The 15,405-nt window shown below is 39.9% G+C and overlaps 4 protein-coding genes across 4 annotated transcripts; 2 read left to right on the top strand and 2 right to left on the bottom strand.

Annotated features, from left to right (window-relative positions):
- Positions 1-1,022: 1,022 nt before the first annotated feature.
- On the bottom strand, positions 1,023-2,378 carry PHYBLDRAFT_149949 (CCHC-type zinc finger transcription factor; the record flags this gene model as incomplete). The annotated part of the gene is made up of 1 exon (XM_018432368.1): positions 1,023-2,378. The coding sequence occupies one exon, from the start codon at positions 2,376-2,378 to the stop codon at positions 1,023-1,025; it is 1,356 nt and encodes a 451-aa protein (XP_018286986.1).
- Positions 2,379-4,210: 1,832 nt separating this feature from the next.
- PHYBLDRAFT_100411 (glycosyltransferase family 2 protein) lies at positions 4,211-5,305 on the top strand (the record flags this gene model as incomplete). Its single annotated transcript, XM_018427586.1, has 2 exons — positions 4,211-4,787; positions 5,025-5,305. Coding segments are annotated over 2 exons (858 nt in total), but the record flags the coding sequence as incomplete, so codon positions are not given.
- Positions 5,306-7,822: 2,517 nt separating this feature from the next.
- Positions 7,823-9,559, bottom strand: PHYBLDRAFT_183032 (Homeodomain-like DNA binding domain-containing transcription factor; the record flags this gene model as incomplete). Its single annotated transcript, XM_018438713.1, has 1 exon — positions 7,823-9,559. One exon carries the CDS (start codon positions 9,557-9,559, stop codon positions 7,823-7,825), a length of 1,737 nt encoding a protein of 578 aa, XP_018286984.1.
- Positions 9,560-9,778: 219 nt separating this feature from the next.
- On the top strand, positions 9,779-12,437 carry PHYBLDRAFT_149946 (hypothetical protein; the record flags this gene model as incomplete). Its single annotated transcript, XM_018432367.1, has 17 exons — positions 9,779-9,907; positions 9,956-10,065; positions 10,114-10,121; positions 10,179-10,371; positions 10,432-10,595; positions 10,689-10,816; positions 10,881-10,939; positions 11,000-11,037; positions 11,104-11,171; positions 11,249-11,350; positions 11,416-11,524; positions 11,585-11,627; positions 11,691-11,865; positions 11,930-12,025; positions 12,090-12,139; positions 12,193-12,275; positions 12,340-12,437. The coding sequence occupies 17 exons, from the start codon at positions 9,779-9,781 to the stop codon at positions 12,435-12,437; spliced, it is 1,653 nt and encodes a 550-aa protein (XP_018286983.1).
- Positions 12,438-15,405: the final 2,968 nt, after the last annotated feature.

Here is a 15,405-nt window from a genome sequence, read left to right as displayed (position 1 = left end):
AAGTTGGACTTGCTGCAGAAGCCGCTCAACAATAGGCAGCTGAAAATTCTGTGCAGGCTGGTGTCGAAAACGGTGTATTAGTCTGTCTCTCCGTTGTTGCAGGCTTGCTTCCAGGTCGGTGAGAGAGGGTCGGAGGTGGCGAGAGAAACACTTGATAAAGCGTATGACTTCGCTCTTTATCGAGTCCCATCGTGCTTGAGGAGAGAGGTTTGCGGGAAGGGCAGGGATGAGGGTGGATAGAAGAGTGTTGAGGTCGGTGCAGAAAGATGTCAACCTGGCAAGTCGGGGGTTAGCACGCCAAAGTCCCTTACCAGAGGATTGGGTGGAAGGGAGAGCCAAGCGGACGGTCAACAGGCAATGATCGGACCAGTTTTGGTGAATATATCTCACCTGGGAGTCAGTAGTGCGAGGGTGAAGATCAGGAGAGGCAAGAATATAGTCGATTGTAGTGGAAGACAAGGCGCGGTGGAAGGTGGGTTGTGGGTTCTGGCCAGGAGGAGTGACACAGTCAACCATATGGTTGTCCAGAAACTGGAGCCACGCTAGTGGGGCACGACGTCCGAGAGCGTAGTTAGAGTGAATGGCATGGTTAAAATCACCTAATAAAATGAAGTTGGAAGGATTGGATGGAATGAGGTCAGGTGTCGACAGTAAGGAAGAAAGAAAATCATAGCGGGGAGTTCGAGAGGCGGGAGCATAGATGACACCCATCTTGAATGGAGAAAATTTATTGTCAGTATGAGTGACAGTTGTAATGATGCACCTGCCGCAAGGACTAAATAAAGGGTCTGTGAGTATAATATGGGGGGAGAGGCATACAACACCACAGTGTGGCGACCATAAAGATGAAGATGACCGAAATTGTTGGTCAAAAGTGTCTTGAAGCATAGAAGAGGAGGCATGGGTTTCTTGCAGGGCTAGTATATCAATTCCCTGAGAGCGTAGGTGGCGTATAAAAAAGGAGCGTGATTCAGGGTGTCCAACTTTGGGTAGACCCCTACAGTTCATTGTGCCTATTTTTATCATTGGTTAATCTTGGCCTCTGCGTCGAGGGCTTTCTTGCTATGTGGGGGAGTGAAGCGAGGAGGTGAGAGGGATGTGTTGCGGCCTATTGGACGTACTGTCCGAGAAAACCGGAGATGAGAGAGGCGAGAGGCATTCTGAAGACGGAGAGTCCGAGCCTCGACTCTATCCGTGAAGTCAGTGATCATGTCGTCGTCTATCTCATCGTCCCAGCCCTTCACAGGAGTGTCAACAGAACGACTTCGGGGACGAGGGCCGGAGGACGTGGTTGTCGCAGATATTGTCGTGATGGCAGGGAGGGTTGCCGGTAGGGTTAGTTTTGCAGACTCAAGCAAAGCAGGTTTGTGCGGATTGTGCTTGGAAGCCTCGGATCCTCCGTAGGTGAGCGAGAGTGCAGTCGGAATCAGAGGCTTAGGCTCGCGGATAGGTCGATCGAGCTTAACGTTGCGGTGGGGGTGACGGGATCGCTTGTTTGAGGTCTTAGAAGTCTTGGATGGATCGGAGGAGTGCGGGCAATTGGCTTGCAGGTGGCCGATCTTGTTGCATCCAAAGCACGTTCGGGTTTCGGCTGGGCGCTTAGTGCACTGGGTGACTTCGTGTCCCATTTCCTTGCAATAAGTGCAGTGGGAGCCCATCGAAGGCCACTTACCGAGTATCTTTTGCGTAGCGTCGTATGCTATTTGGTACGTCAGGGAATCGGATGGCACCTCGTCAGTGGGGGTGTTGGCAAGGACAACATATCCAGAGCCGTCAAAAAACCCATACGTTTCGTGAACGGCGATCTCACGCACTTTACCAAAAGGAGACATACATTTCGTGAGCTGTGTAGCAAGTTCCGGATAGGGGACACGAGGAAGCTTGGTCAGGAAAACACGGCGAACAATTGTGCCAATGGGAACAGCCGGTTGAGCGGGAAAAGATGAAACGCCGACTACCAAAGGATGAGAGCACGCTCTCTCACAGTCAGCACTGGTAGCCAGGTGGAGCTCGCATGTATCAGGGGAATAGCGAGATCCAAGAGTGATTCCCATGTTAACTTCGCGAGGGTAAGCTGCGAGAAGGGCTCTCCAGAAAGGGTCGAAGTTGGGTGACGTTTTTGGTGGGGCGGTAAAGAATACAGAGAACTTAGAGGACCCTACACGCCAGGTACGTGGGGTTGTGTTATTTGTAGAGCTAAAGATAACATGTGGTTGCTTTTCGGTGAGTGGAGGTGCATTCTGTGTAGCTACTTGTGAGTATAGTGGTGTCAGAGTAGGTGAGATTGGTGTGAATGAGGTTGCCAATGGTGGAGATGAGCCAGTGGTGGAGGGGTTTTTGACCCCTGGTGGTTCCGGAGTGTTAGTGGAAAGAGCCATGTCCAGCTCATATTGCTACAATTACACCACGATTTGATCGTTATTTAAAATAATTGAGACAGTCGCAAGCACGTACTAAACCCCATTTGGATGCTACAACTAAAAGTTAAGATATTTCTACAACTCAACACCTTCAAACACCACCCACACTCACACTCGCTCCCATACTTGCGCAGTCCTGTAACGGGGGGGTTTTTTTCTCTTTTTTTTTCTTTTTTTTTTCATTTTTCAAAGTCCAGTCTTATCACTCTGACTTTCCCCTCCCCCTCCACCTTACCCCCTTTATTGATTACATGCTTCGATTGGCTAGATTCCATACATGAGGGTTGCTCGAAACTACTCATATATGCATCAACCCACGCTACGACGCTTTGTCTGGGTCACATTCAGTCGAATATGTACTTTTATGTTCCCAGATTTCCTTTTACATCATGTCGGTCGCATGAAAACACCAGGCATGTCACGAATGTTCATTTATATTGATAAATTAACATCCATATTACATTAGCCGCTCGGCAGGACTGGCGTGAAAAGATCGCAAGCTTCATTCTCTTTTTAGCCGCATCAGGATTTTTCTGTTTTTGGCTTGAATATATATCAACATTCTTTTGCGAATCAGCAAAAACAATCGAATACGACCAAGTTTTCAACAACCATTCTAGCTATGCTGCTATCAATGGCAAAGCCGTCAACTGGTCAAAGTATGCGGCATCATCCGAAATAGCCGAAACTGTATCGCAATACGCAGGCTACGACCTTTCTCCTATGTTTCCAACTTTCATGCTCCTAAAGCGCAATAATCTATATGATACCTACGAAGACCACACAATTCAGGCCTGTATAGGCGACATGAATAAATCGACACAAGCTGATAATTGGCTGAATCACAAGCTATCCGAAGACCCTGGATATGTCTTTGAAAATAATCAGCTTATTTCTTGTCCTCTCCCCAACCAAACAAATATAACTGGTGCTCCTTGTGTTTATAAGGCTAGCGACATCAAAGAAGTCAATCAATTTGGCTACAAAGGAGGTACAATCAATAAGCCAAAACATATAAAGGAGTGGTGGGGGTTGATTTGAGGAGATATGTTGCTAATAGTATGCGTATCTCGTTATTTTACATTACATTGCATATGTATACAAACTTAGACATCGTGTTTGACCCAGATGAACTAGTAAATGCTACTAGATTACCAACAGCGAATTATCCTGGACAAGCATATGTTATTCTTGATGACCAAGTACTAGACGTGACATCTTACCTCGAAACAGCCACCAACGTCGTCAGAGTCTCAGCCGGCATGAATTCCCGGGCCTTTGCCCTTGATCGGATGTTCCTTCCACTTGACCTCACAATCTACCTGTTTATCAATCTTGGAAAAGATATCAGTCAGTACTTTGATGGAAACGTGTCCGGTGATGCTACAATAGACGATACCTATCGTGCCTGTCTCAAGACCCTGTTCTTTAAAGGCATAGTTCCTACCGCTATTCCTACTGGCTGTTTACGAATAAACCCTGCTTTGTGGGCTACTATGGGGGCCGGCCTAGTCTACTTTTTACTAAAGATGAACCTCGCTAACCTTTCTCGGCTTAAGTTTGTCCAGAGGTTTCTGTTTGCATCTAACCATGAGTTCTCTTCCATTGGCCCTTTTGCATGGCCTTACACCATTCTGCTTATTCCATGCTATGCCGAGTCACCTGATACCATCAAACAAACTCTTGATACTTTGGCAAGAACAAGCTATGAAGATTCTAGAAAGCTATTATTGTTTGTTTGCGATGGTCTTGTTAAGAGTAAGTACGACGTAAAAGAAACCCATGTGTGCATTCTTGAAGCACTAGGATATAGTAGTACCGAGGAGCCGATTTCTCGTGCATACGTATCGCTTGGACAGAACCGCAGAAAGATCAACTGTGCAAAAGTCTACTCCGGGTTCTATGAGACTGGTCGTAATCGTGTACCATTTATGGTGGTTGTTAAAGTTGGCAACGCCAGGGAAGCCTCAGGAACTCGTGTGCCAGGAAACCGTGGTAAAAGAGATTCGATGGTATTGGTACTTGGATTCTTGGAACGATGTATGAACCTAGCCAGCAACCGCATGACTCCTTTGGAATACGAACTATTCAACCAATCATACAATGTTCTTGGTCTTGACCCACGAAATTTTAAGTATATGCTTCTGACCGACGCTGACACTCAGGTACAATCTGATGTTGTTCAAAAGATGGTAACCCGGCTGGAAAACGACCGCAGTATGCTAGCTATTAGCGGACATATACGACCAGCCAATCCAGAGGAAAATTTTGTTACTATGCTCCAGATATTCCCCCTTTACCTAACGATGTTTTCAAGTCTTGCATATGAAGCATGTATGGGTAGTGTAATTACAGTCAATGGAGGCTGTGTAATGTACAAGCTTTGGACCGAAAATTTGGTGCCAGTAGGGCAAGATAGACCCCTGTTTGTTCCTTACAAACATGTTTCTACTAGCAGCACCTTAAAAGAACCACCATCTACCAAATGGCCAAAAGTTAGTGACGAATTTCAGCCAAATAACAACACATGGGACGTGGCCAGTAGCAGTAGCAGTATGAGTAGCACAAGTCGACGGGACCGCCGAGACTCCACAACTACCACAGTTGAATCATACATATCTTTATCGCCGAAAAACAACGTTCGTCCTTGTTGTATTCATCCTACCGTTTTGCGAGGGTTTGCGACACCTCAAGCCGATACTCTTCACATGAAGAACGTTCTATTACTCGGAGAGGAACAGTTCTTTGGAATTGTTCTTTTACGATCTCACCCCCACCATCGCCTTGGATTCGAACCAGAAGCTATTGCATACTCTACAATACCTACCAATTTATTTGCCCTTCAAGGACTACAGAGTCGTAACATGCGCGCTGCCTTTCACAATCAGTTGGAAATGCAACGTGTAGCATGGCAACTTGGATTTACTTATTGGCTTTTGTCTACAACCAAGCTTCTTGATATGATTCTCTCGATCCCCATAATTGTATATCTCTATGGCTGCTACGTGCGATTCATTGCAAACTATGGAATGGCTTACACAATTATAGCCATTAGCTTTGGCTGCTTGATTGTACTATACGTGATATTCTTTATCCTACGACGTCAGTTCAAGTATTTGATCTGGTTTACCATTTACTGTCTCGTATCTGTACCTCTTTTTACTGTCTGGTTTCCTCTTGTAGCACTTTGGTCCGCAGATTATGCGGAAAGCTGGTACGACGTATGGCCAACTACAAAAGGATTAGGCGGACGATTGCACGGAATTATAGACGATGTAGATCCAGATAACAACCCTGAAGAAGGAAAAGATGAAGAAGAAAAGCCGGCAGAAGAAGAAGTTGTTCATAGACTAAACCTGAGCGAATTTGACCAACTAGAAGCACGAAGGGCGTACAACAGAGCAATAGAAGAAGAAGCGGCACTCGATGCCAACTTTGTGGGCTTTACTGGGTTTGGAGGAAAAGAAGAGTCAAGGCCACATTCATTTGTGTCCCAAGGCTCAGCAGAACATCTATCAGACGGGCACAACAAAGCCCTGACTTCATCACAAATCAAAGAATACAGTAGCTTGCGAATGCGACGAGCTCCTCCGAGTTACGCACCTATCAACACAAGCACGATATCCAAGAGATCTAAGCATAGGCCAAATCATTCAGATTATCCTGATGCGGAGCTACTACCACCCTCAAACTTTGCTGGAAATGTCAGTTCTTTTATGTATCCTGATACAGACCCTTTTTCAGACCATAATATTGCATCAGAAAATCCATTTGATGATCGAAATGAGACAACTTATCCTGTAGATGATTCAATGATAAATCATTTGCATGGTTCTAGGCACAAGGCTAGTCATTCACAGTCCTCTTATTTCAGCAATCATAGCCGAACCACGCAACTAAATGATCAGTCTACATCGTACTATGCTTCCGGCATGTTCGTTCCAGATAATGGAGGCTCTACAATACCAAGTAGTCTAAACAGCAGTAGTGGCTTCCACCCACTAACACATGGTCACAATCGATCCTACTCTTCTGGATTTGGACCTCTTAATCACTGTGACTCAAATGAAGATCGCAATTCTACCTACTCCAACCATTCTAATAGCATTTCGTTGGCAGGATCCTATTGGAGTCTTGATCCAGAGGCGTCATTTGAGCCCGAATCGTATGCTTCTGGAGGTCCCCGTCATCTTATGTCAAGAGATGATTCTCGCTCGGGATCTTCACGTGGACCCGGAATTGATCTTAGAGAAGGCAGAAGTGTCGCTGTTCACAGCAGAGTTGGTCTTACAATTCCACTAGCTGAACGCTCTAAAGGGCATTTCCGCAACCCCCCTGTTCCACAAAGAGCCGTCATTGCCCCTTTACGACTCCGGGACTTGCCTCGCATGGCCTCTAGCTCGTCCATTCTTCAACCCCGACCCAATGAATATACATTGCCGCATACAAACATTCAAAAAGAAACCAAATCAGCAGTAGAAAAGGCTAATATATTACAGTTTGTCCGTCAAGAGATATACGAATATCTCCAACACGCCGATCTTGATTCTATTACACGTGCGCAGGTGAAAGAGCATTTGTCCAGGGTTTTTGGCTCCTCAATAGATCTTGAGGATGAAGAATTCCAAGAATTTATACATGCATCTATTGAAGACACTACACTTGCTATTTTGACATGCTCTTAGTTTATTTAACCCCTTTCTCTGTCTCCCTCTCTTTTCCCTTTTTCCCAATCTTCCCTCTTCATATTCCCTTACTTTTTTTCTTCTCTTAATTATATCTTCTTGTGTATACGTAAACTCGTTTCTTATTTTTGTTAATACAGTACAACTTTCAACCTTTTATATCAACCTAAAACTCCACTCTCATTAAAAAAGATGTTCATCCTTAGATACAAATTGTAAAAACACATACAGACAAATGCTTTAAAATAAAAAGGTGTTTATCTTCTATCTTACTAATCAATCTCAACCCAAAACAAAAACAAAAAACAATATAGAAAAATAAAATAAAGTGTGGTCCTTAATATCATACTAATTATCTCATGTGTAATAGTTTCATCCACCTAAACTTGACTCAAATCAGCCATACTGAAGTTACTATTATTGTTGAAGGGACTTTACATAGTTATATCTGTCATAAGAATAGACAATGAGCTTGTTTCACAATAGGTAGGGAAGTATCTAAGACAGTGCTAGGTTGCAGCCAGCACTGAATTTTTCTACGCCAGATAGTTACCCTATGCTTATTTAAAATTTTAATATACATATTATTTTATTTTCAAATTTGAATACTCTAATCATTAATACGGGGTAAAGATTAAATTCTCATCATATAACTTGATAATTTATATGAAAGATTCGTTCTTGGACGATAATATTTATGTTTCTCTGTGTGTACATTTAAAGTAAAAATCGGCTATAGCCTGAAAGCATCATTTTGTTATACTTTACTCTACAGCTTGCGTCGACACGACCTGTATTAAGCTCTTCCGCTACAACCTTCCAATTGGTTTTTCCATTTTTGGATCCCAATCTATTCTTCTGAACAATCTCCACTAGACGCATAGACTCCTCATAATTCCATCTTCCTTTGGAAATACCAGGACGAATGCACTCTTCCCAACGCTTTCGACATTGTTGAGCTGACCGACCGGAAACCATTTTGGCGACTTGACCCCAAATAATCTTAGAACCTGGTTGAGTGGTCACTGCAAAGCGTAAATTTTTGTCTTCTTCATCCGACCATTGTATATAGTTTCTTTTAGAATCGTTTTCCTGTAGGCTATTTTGGCTATTCCACCAACGCATGCACTGTTGCGGAGTACGGTCTGGCAAGTATGAAGTACTTATTGCCTTCCAGTCATGACCAAACATATGTACACCTTCGCGAATTCTCTTTTTCTCTAATTCACTCAGACGAACGTTAAGTTTTTTTGGGATAGGACCATCCGAGTATTGAAGATAATTGAGCCACCTGTTCCGACAAGATGTATATGAGCGTTCAGGAAAGTGGGGCTCAATAACGGACCACATAGTACCATGCTCATCTACTAATTTTTTGAGTAAATCATCTTCTTCTGGTGCCCATGGTATATTTTTTTCTCGCGCTTTAGCGTTGGGGTATATATCCGGATGGTCTCGTATGGTGATATTATCGAGTTGTTTACACACAAGATCTGCCATGCGCTTTTTCCATGAAATATCATCTTCATCTGGTTTGCATTGAATCAAATCTTTGTATTCAACCCCAAGCTCCTTATTGAGACCTTTCCAGAACTTTTGATAACACATAAATCTGCCTCGTCCAGGGAGATTCTCAGCCACTTTGACCCAGTTTCCTCCATACCTTTTTGTAAGTTCCCAAAAGAGTCTTGTTTCCTTTGGATCCCAAGCTTCTTGCTTAAGAGAAGGATCAACCTTTCGAACCCATTTCTCAGAACACATTTCTGGGAGTCTACCAGGCAGACCTTCGGCTACTTTAGCCCAATTTTCTGTTCCATAGATAATTGTTCTTCGTAGCAATAGATTAAGCTCTTCTTCTGTCCATAAATTATTGTTTGTATTCGGATCCAAAAAGCGTCTGTATCGATAGCGAATCTGTTTCGCACTTCGAGAAGGTAACAGATTTCTTGATATGCTTTGCCAATTATTTTCACCATAATCCATCATTCCTTTGAGAATTAGAGTGTCCTCTTCAGGTGTCCAAGAAGTGTTCTTTTTAATAGAAGAGTTCAATACATTTTTCCATGTGCTGGCAATGCTGTGGGGTGATCGATGAGGAAGATGCCGTTTAGAAATAAGAGCCCAATGTCCAACACCATGCTTTTTAACATGTAAGTTTATAATTTCACATTCCTGGGAAGTGAATGGGCCGAGTTTAAGAGCTGGGTCCAGAGCCTCGCGCCATCGCTCCTGGCATGCCTTGGTGCTGCGGTGGGGTAGACAATGTTGTACAAGTCCGGTCCAATGTTTACCGTTGTGCTTAACATAATCTTGTAGCATGGCTTCTTCCCATGGTAGCCATTTTGATGATGTTCCATAATGAGCTGTCTGAGAATATTTGAATGTATGAGGTTGCTTAATCCATGTTTGTGCTATTTTTTTGGAATTCTGGGATAGGGAAGACCAGAATGGCATGAGGGTTGAGGTGTGGAATGATGGTCAGGGGGAGAAAGATAAATTTTGACAGGAAAATGACCATCTTTTTGCACGTGACAGCCAATGCATCAAAGCATGTGAACGAATCGACTGCTTATTTTAGTTTTATTTCGTTATTTTTAACTACAAAAACCCTAATATCTCTTCCTCTTTTCTTCATCCTTTTTCTTCTAAAAAAAACATAGATACTGAAGAATAATGAGCACAGCTTCAAATCGTGCCTCCAATATCCTTCGGGACCCCCTCAAATACATGGTTGCCCCTCTTCTCTGTTGGTTCGTTGACTTTTTTACTACACTTTACAACTACGCTGTTCGACCATGGCTGGTAAGACTTTTTATCCACTTGCCAATTCGATCTCATATATCTTCCTAGTCGAAATGGCATGAGCTCAAGGATAACAAGCCTGAGAATAGACTTCTAAACGATCTTCGAAACGCAACAAGCCATGATGAATGGGAAAGCCGTGCAATCGAACTCGACAAGTAAGCCTGTTCGATACAACTTTCAGCTTGCTAACATATATTTGATAGGCTTCTTAGTAAGATATTTTTAGAGACTGAAAATCAATAGACCATATACTAACCTTCTTATGTAGAAAACGACGTGTGGAAAGCCCAACCTCATTCAAGATTGTACGATTACAAACTTATCTCTGCCAGACTTGAACGCCTCCGCAGGGCTCGAGAGGCTGATGATGTAGACAGCATGACGTATCTTCTGAGAGGTGGTCTTCTTCGTAATTTCGGTGGTGTCTGTGATCGGAAGCTATTCACACACTCGTACATGGGGTAAGCACGTCAGCTGTGGAACATACGTGACACATGGTTGTTTGACACTTTTTTTCTTAGAACAAAAGACCTCATTGAAGATTATATGAATGAAGTCGAAACACAAATTGAATATATTGAAACAAAAACCGATTTTGATGCCCAGGCAAAACTGAAGTTCCTGACCGATACTCGTCAAGGATTTGGATGCTCTGCCCTTGTGCTTCAGGGTGGTACTGGATTTGGTAAGCAGAATATACAAGATTCGATAAAAAGAGAAAAAGGGGAGGAATTTGTTGATTTCGTTCTGATCTATTTTAATCTGCGTTGCATTTTAGCCTTGTACCATATCGGTGTAGTCAAGGCACTTAACGAACAAGGTTTATTGCCTCGTATCATCAGTGGCACTGCTGTAGGTGCATTGATTGCTGCCTTGATTTGCATTCACACTGATGCGGAACTTCCGGTAGGATAGACTCTATATTTTAAACATCTTTTAACATTTACTTGATAAATATTTCTTTGTTCAGCATATTCTTCAACCCGAAGGTATCAATTTGTCAGCTTTCTCTAAGAAGAGTGATAAAGGGTTTGTAGCTAACTAGTATATCAACATATCGTTATCACTGACTTACACAACCAATCACAGACACTTTAAGAGACGTGTTACTCGATTATTGAAATATGGTAATAATCATTATATAAAACGATATTAGTATTCGTGTCAGAATATTAATTTCTTTAAAATATTAGGCTATTTGATGGACATGAAGGTTCTCCAGCAATGTGTTCGCACCAATGTAGGAGATATCACTTTTGAGGTAAATACATCTGTTCAATTCAATATATATATGCGCACATGTGTGTTTATAGATTTCTTTGATGCATTGGTTTATAGGAAGCATATGCTCGGTCAAAGCGTGTTCTCAATATTAGTGTTTCATCTAGCCGAACACAGGAAGTACCGCAACTGTTAAATCATCTTACAGCTCCCAATGTCGTATGTCTGAGTTTATTTATAACTCTTGTGTTTCACCCCACATACTAATTTTCTTGTGTTACCAGCTTATCTGGAGTGCTGCATGTTGTTCCACTGCTTCTATTGGTCTATTCGGATCTTGCGACCTACTTGCCAAAGACAAGAACGGGAATATCGTTAAATGGAGCTCTTCGTGTAAGATATTATTATTAATCTATTTAACCTTTGGTACTTAAAATATCTCTATCGGTTTAGCCGTTAAGTGGAACCATTGGTCTGAAGCATCTCCTGCAGAAAGGTAACTGAATATATAGTATCTCAACTGTGAATATCACTCATTATATTCGTTAAATATCTATAGCGAGGCACCTTTATACCGTCTTTCAGAGCTTTTTAATGTCAACCACTTTATTGTATCCCAGGCCAGTCCATACGCTATTCCGTTTATTGCAAAGGCGCAAAATCTTCGCCAAGAGACACCCCTCAACAAGATTGCTTATTTAGTTGCCTCTGAATTCAAACATAGACTTTATCAAGTGAGATACTGAAGAAATAAATAGACAGTATAATAATGTTGTTATTTATTTCTCGTATCTTTAGTTGGATCAAATGCATATACTCCCTCGTTTCCTTCGTGGTGTTATCGAAGAAAAAATGTCTGGCAATGTCAATATTGTACCCCACCTTCATCTTTCGGTAAGGTGTAGAATAAAATGAACGCATTCTTTATATTTTTATACTAACAGAAATATATTTGTAGGATTTCAATATGCTGTTCTCTAACCCAACTCATTCTTCATTGGCTTACTGGTACGGTTTCTTATCTAATTTTATAATATCCATCTAAAATATTATATTAAAAGGATTCTTCATGGCGAGCGTTCTACATGGCCACTCCTCTCATTTATTCGTACACGCTGTATGATTGAACTGGCTCTTGATCGAGGTACAATATTATTAGACTATAGTTTTTTTTGTTAATCTTTACTAAACGATTCATTATTTCTTAGCTCTCCTTCGTATAAAATCATCTACCGCTGAACGAGAAGCAATTGTGGCACAGACTAAGAATATAGAGCTTAAAAAGAGAGCCCGCTCTATGCATTAAAGCATGAGTTATCTTTTACATATCCAATTCAATTCCATTTCATTATCTTATTATCAAACCACGTACATAGATTAACAAGCATTTTTTCTTGGTCGACATAGTTTGATACACTTTTATGTTTCTTATGTGATATTAAATATATATATCAAAATAAAGTTTTTTTTTAAAAGAAAGAAACTAAAAGAGCAAATCTAGTTTCAAAGATAAACTTGGAGTGAATTTTGTGCAGGATCGCTCATGCGGTTAAGCAGCTTTTGTTTCAATTGTGTTTTATATTTTATTGATATATTTTAACAAAAGGGGATAATTTCTCTTATTCTAGTTTATATAGATTCTTTCCAAGGCTGTTAATTTCTTGAAGTAATATTTCATTAAAAATATTTCATCTCTTTTTACGTTTATGTTTCGTAAAGATGAGAATATATCCAGCTTTAATTTCTTTTACTTACCTAGCACAGATAGTAATTCTAGTGGCAGTAGTTGCATTTTATATGGCTATATCTTGGGACTATCTTTCATTTGCCCTAAAGATATTGAGACTCACTTTAACTATGTTTTTTAAAAGAAAATGGTAGTCGGTTTAATGTCCCTTGCAGTAGGAGAAGAAGATCTTGGAACTTCAGTTATATGATTAAAAATGAGCAGAATTTATAGAAATAGAACACATATAGAAGTAACTTTCCATAGCATAAGCTTCCCACTGATAGAAGTATAATTTAAATTTAGTAGGTTATATGTTTACACATGCTTTTATGTAGTGTTAATCGATCGGGGGATAACCAAGCAATAGTTTCTACAAACATATACAGAGCTTGTTTCCCGTTTTCTAATAAAGTTTCTTTTGTCTCAATGGCAGCTCTTGATTAACATTACCTTAACCATGTGCGATCGTCTAGAGTAATCTTCATTTTATCTATAAGATTAATATCAGGGCTGCTTGGAAGCCACTCTAAAACAGCTAGATCACGGGGGGTTCTTTTGAGTCTTTGGGATGATGTTATGGCCGTAAAGAGCTATATATATTCTATAAAGAGAGAAATATGGCTTATCACTTCAGAAAACGGTTTCTCATTTTTTTCCAGTTCTTCGGATTATAATCTTCAAAGAATATAGGCACTGCTTAATCTACAAAAATATCGTATATTTATTGTGTATATAAATTTACTCGATGTTCCTATAATAATACTCTCCCATTTTAGCCTTGGCTGCTCATGTCATGCTAGTCAGAGCCTGACTATAATATTCTTTGACAGTCATGGAGAGCTATGCGTCTTTCATCTTTGGGAGTACGAATGGTTGGGATTTCTGGAGATTTACATTCGGTGGTAAAATTCGTTCTTTTATATTTTTGAAGAACACGTTTAACTGCTGTCCTTAGCTTATTCATTTCAGTTGAGGTTTCTGAAGTATATGTATTTATTTACTCCTTGAATTAAGCTCAATGATCATACCTTTCTACCACATATGAAGGCTTGTTATATGGATCACGAAAATTATTGTTTATATTTCTGCATTATAATAAACTGCTAATTGGGTTTTCTTCGTGTACAGTTATAAGCGAAGATAGCTGTTTATTAGACTGGGGTTAATATCAAAGGTTAATGTACACAATGTTTATACCTTTACTTTATACTTCAACTATGTATATACTTTTATATCCATTCATCGATATATTAAAACTAGTCACTGCCATTGAGGGATTTAATGTTAAATCTGACATAACTCGCTATAAGATTTGATATAGTTGATAGAATTGATAGAAAAAAACGGTAAGACTGACTACTGTGATCATTATAATGATTCTGAAGATATTTTACATTCAAGATATAAATATTTTAGTCCAGTTCAAAATACATATTTCATTGTTTATCAAGCAACATATATCTAGTCTGCTTTTATTTTCCAAAATTCATGGTGTTTGCTTCTTCTTTCTCTTCTTGTGCTTATTTACCAGACCGTATGTAGCAATTATATTAATATTTGATTTATATATATCTCTAATATTAAAGCTTTAAAAGTGCTCAACTTTTTGTCTGTATGATTTACATTAAACACTATTAAGATTATGGTAGCATTAGGCTACCTTTAAATCAGTACCACCAAGAATAAAATTAACAGTATGTAATGTAATCATTGGTTCTAGCAATGGTTTGATTTCTTCATTCAATCAATTACATTCTGATTTTTTTAACATTAGATTTTAGTCTAAAGTGTAATGCAATTGCTGCGTATACTCTTACCAAGAAACCTTCTGTGTCAATACCCCATCAATTGATCTTTAAAAATTCTTTTTCAAAATGAAACAATACAAGCTTTAAACAATTTCATGTAAGAGATGATTTGATGTAGAGGTAGCTACTCTTAAGGCTATGAGAAGTTGGGATTTATTATCATGTTACGAAGAATGATACATATACAAGGCTTTGACTCGTTGTCAAGGATCATATTAACTATTGTCGTTTGCTTTTTGGAATCGTCTATAGCATTAGCTTTACGCATCATGCAAAAAAGAGTAGCTTTTTCTCTTTCCTTTGCGTATTTTATAATCCGGGTTTGTTAATTTAACGTAAATCAATGACTTATTATTCTTTTAATGAACGACTGGTAACATCACCATTGATACTTTTAACCAGCTAGCTCAAAATATTTTTTGGTATATTTAAACATCTGCCATCTTTGCTTGCACGCTAAAATAAGTTTTTTTTATCACCTTTTTAGATCAATATATACTTTTTGCTGAAACTCTTACGAATGTGACTTTAGATTATGCAAATATATATATATAAGACTGTATTGTTTAAAGCATTATAGGTATCATGGCATAATTTATTGATTTGCTATAAAAACAACAATTCAAAACAAAACAAAAGGTAGCTTAAATAGTGAATAGGTATATATCCACAGAAATCTGGTGTGTACATCTTTGGATCGACTTTTCCAATCAGGATCCTTATTCTTTAATACACTG

The sequence above is a fragment of the Phycomyces blakesleeanus genome (assembly GCF_001638985.1).
Source record: "Phycomyces blakesleeanus NRRL 1555(-) unplaced genomic scaffold PHYBLscaffold_23, whole genome shotgun sequence".
Lineage (NCBI taxonomy): Eukaryota > Fungi > Mucoromycota > Mucoromycetes > Mucorales > Phycomycetaceae > Phycomyces > Phycomyces blakesleeanus.
The sequence above is the reverse complement of the archived record's forward strand: the minus strand, read 5'-3'. Positions and strand labels throughout refer to the sequence as shown.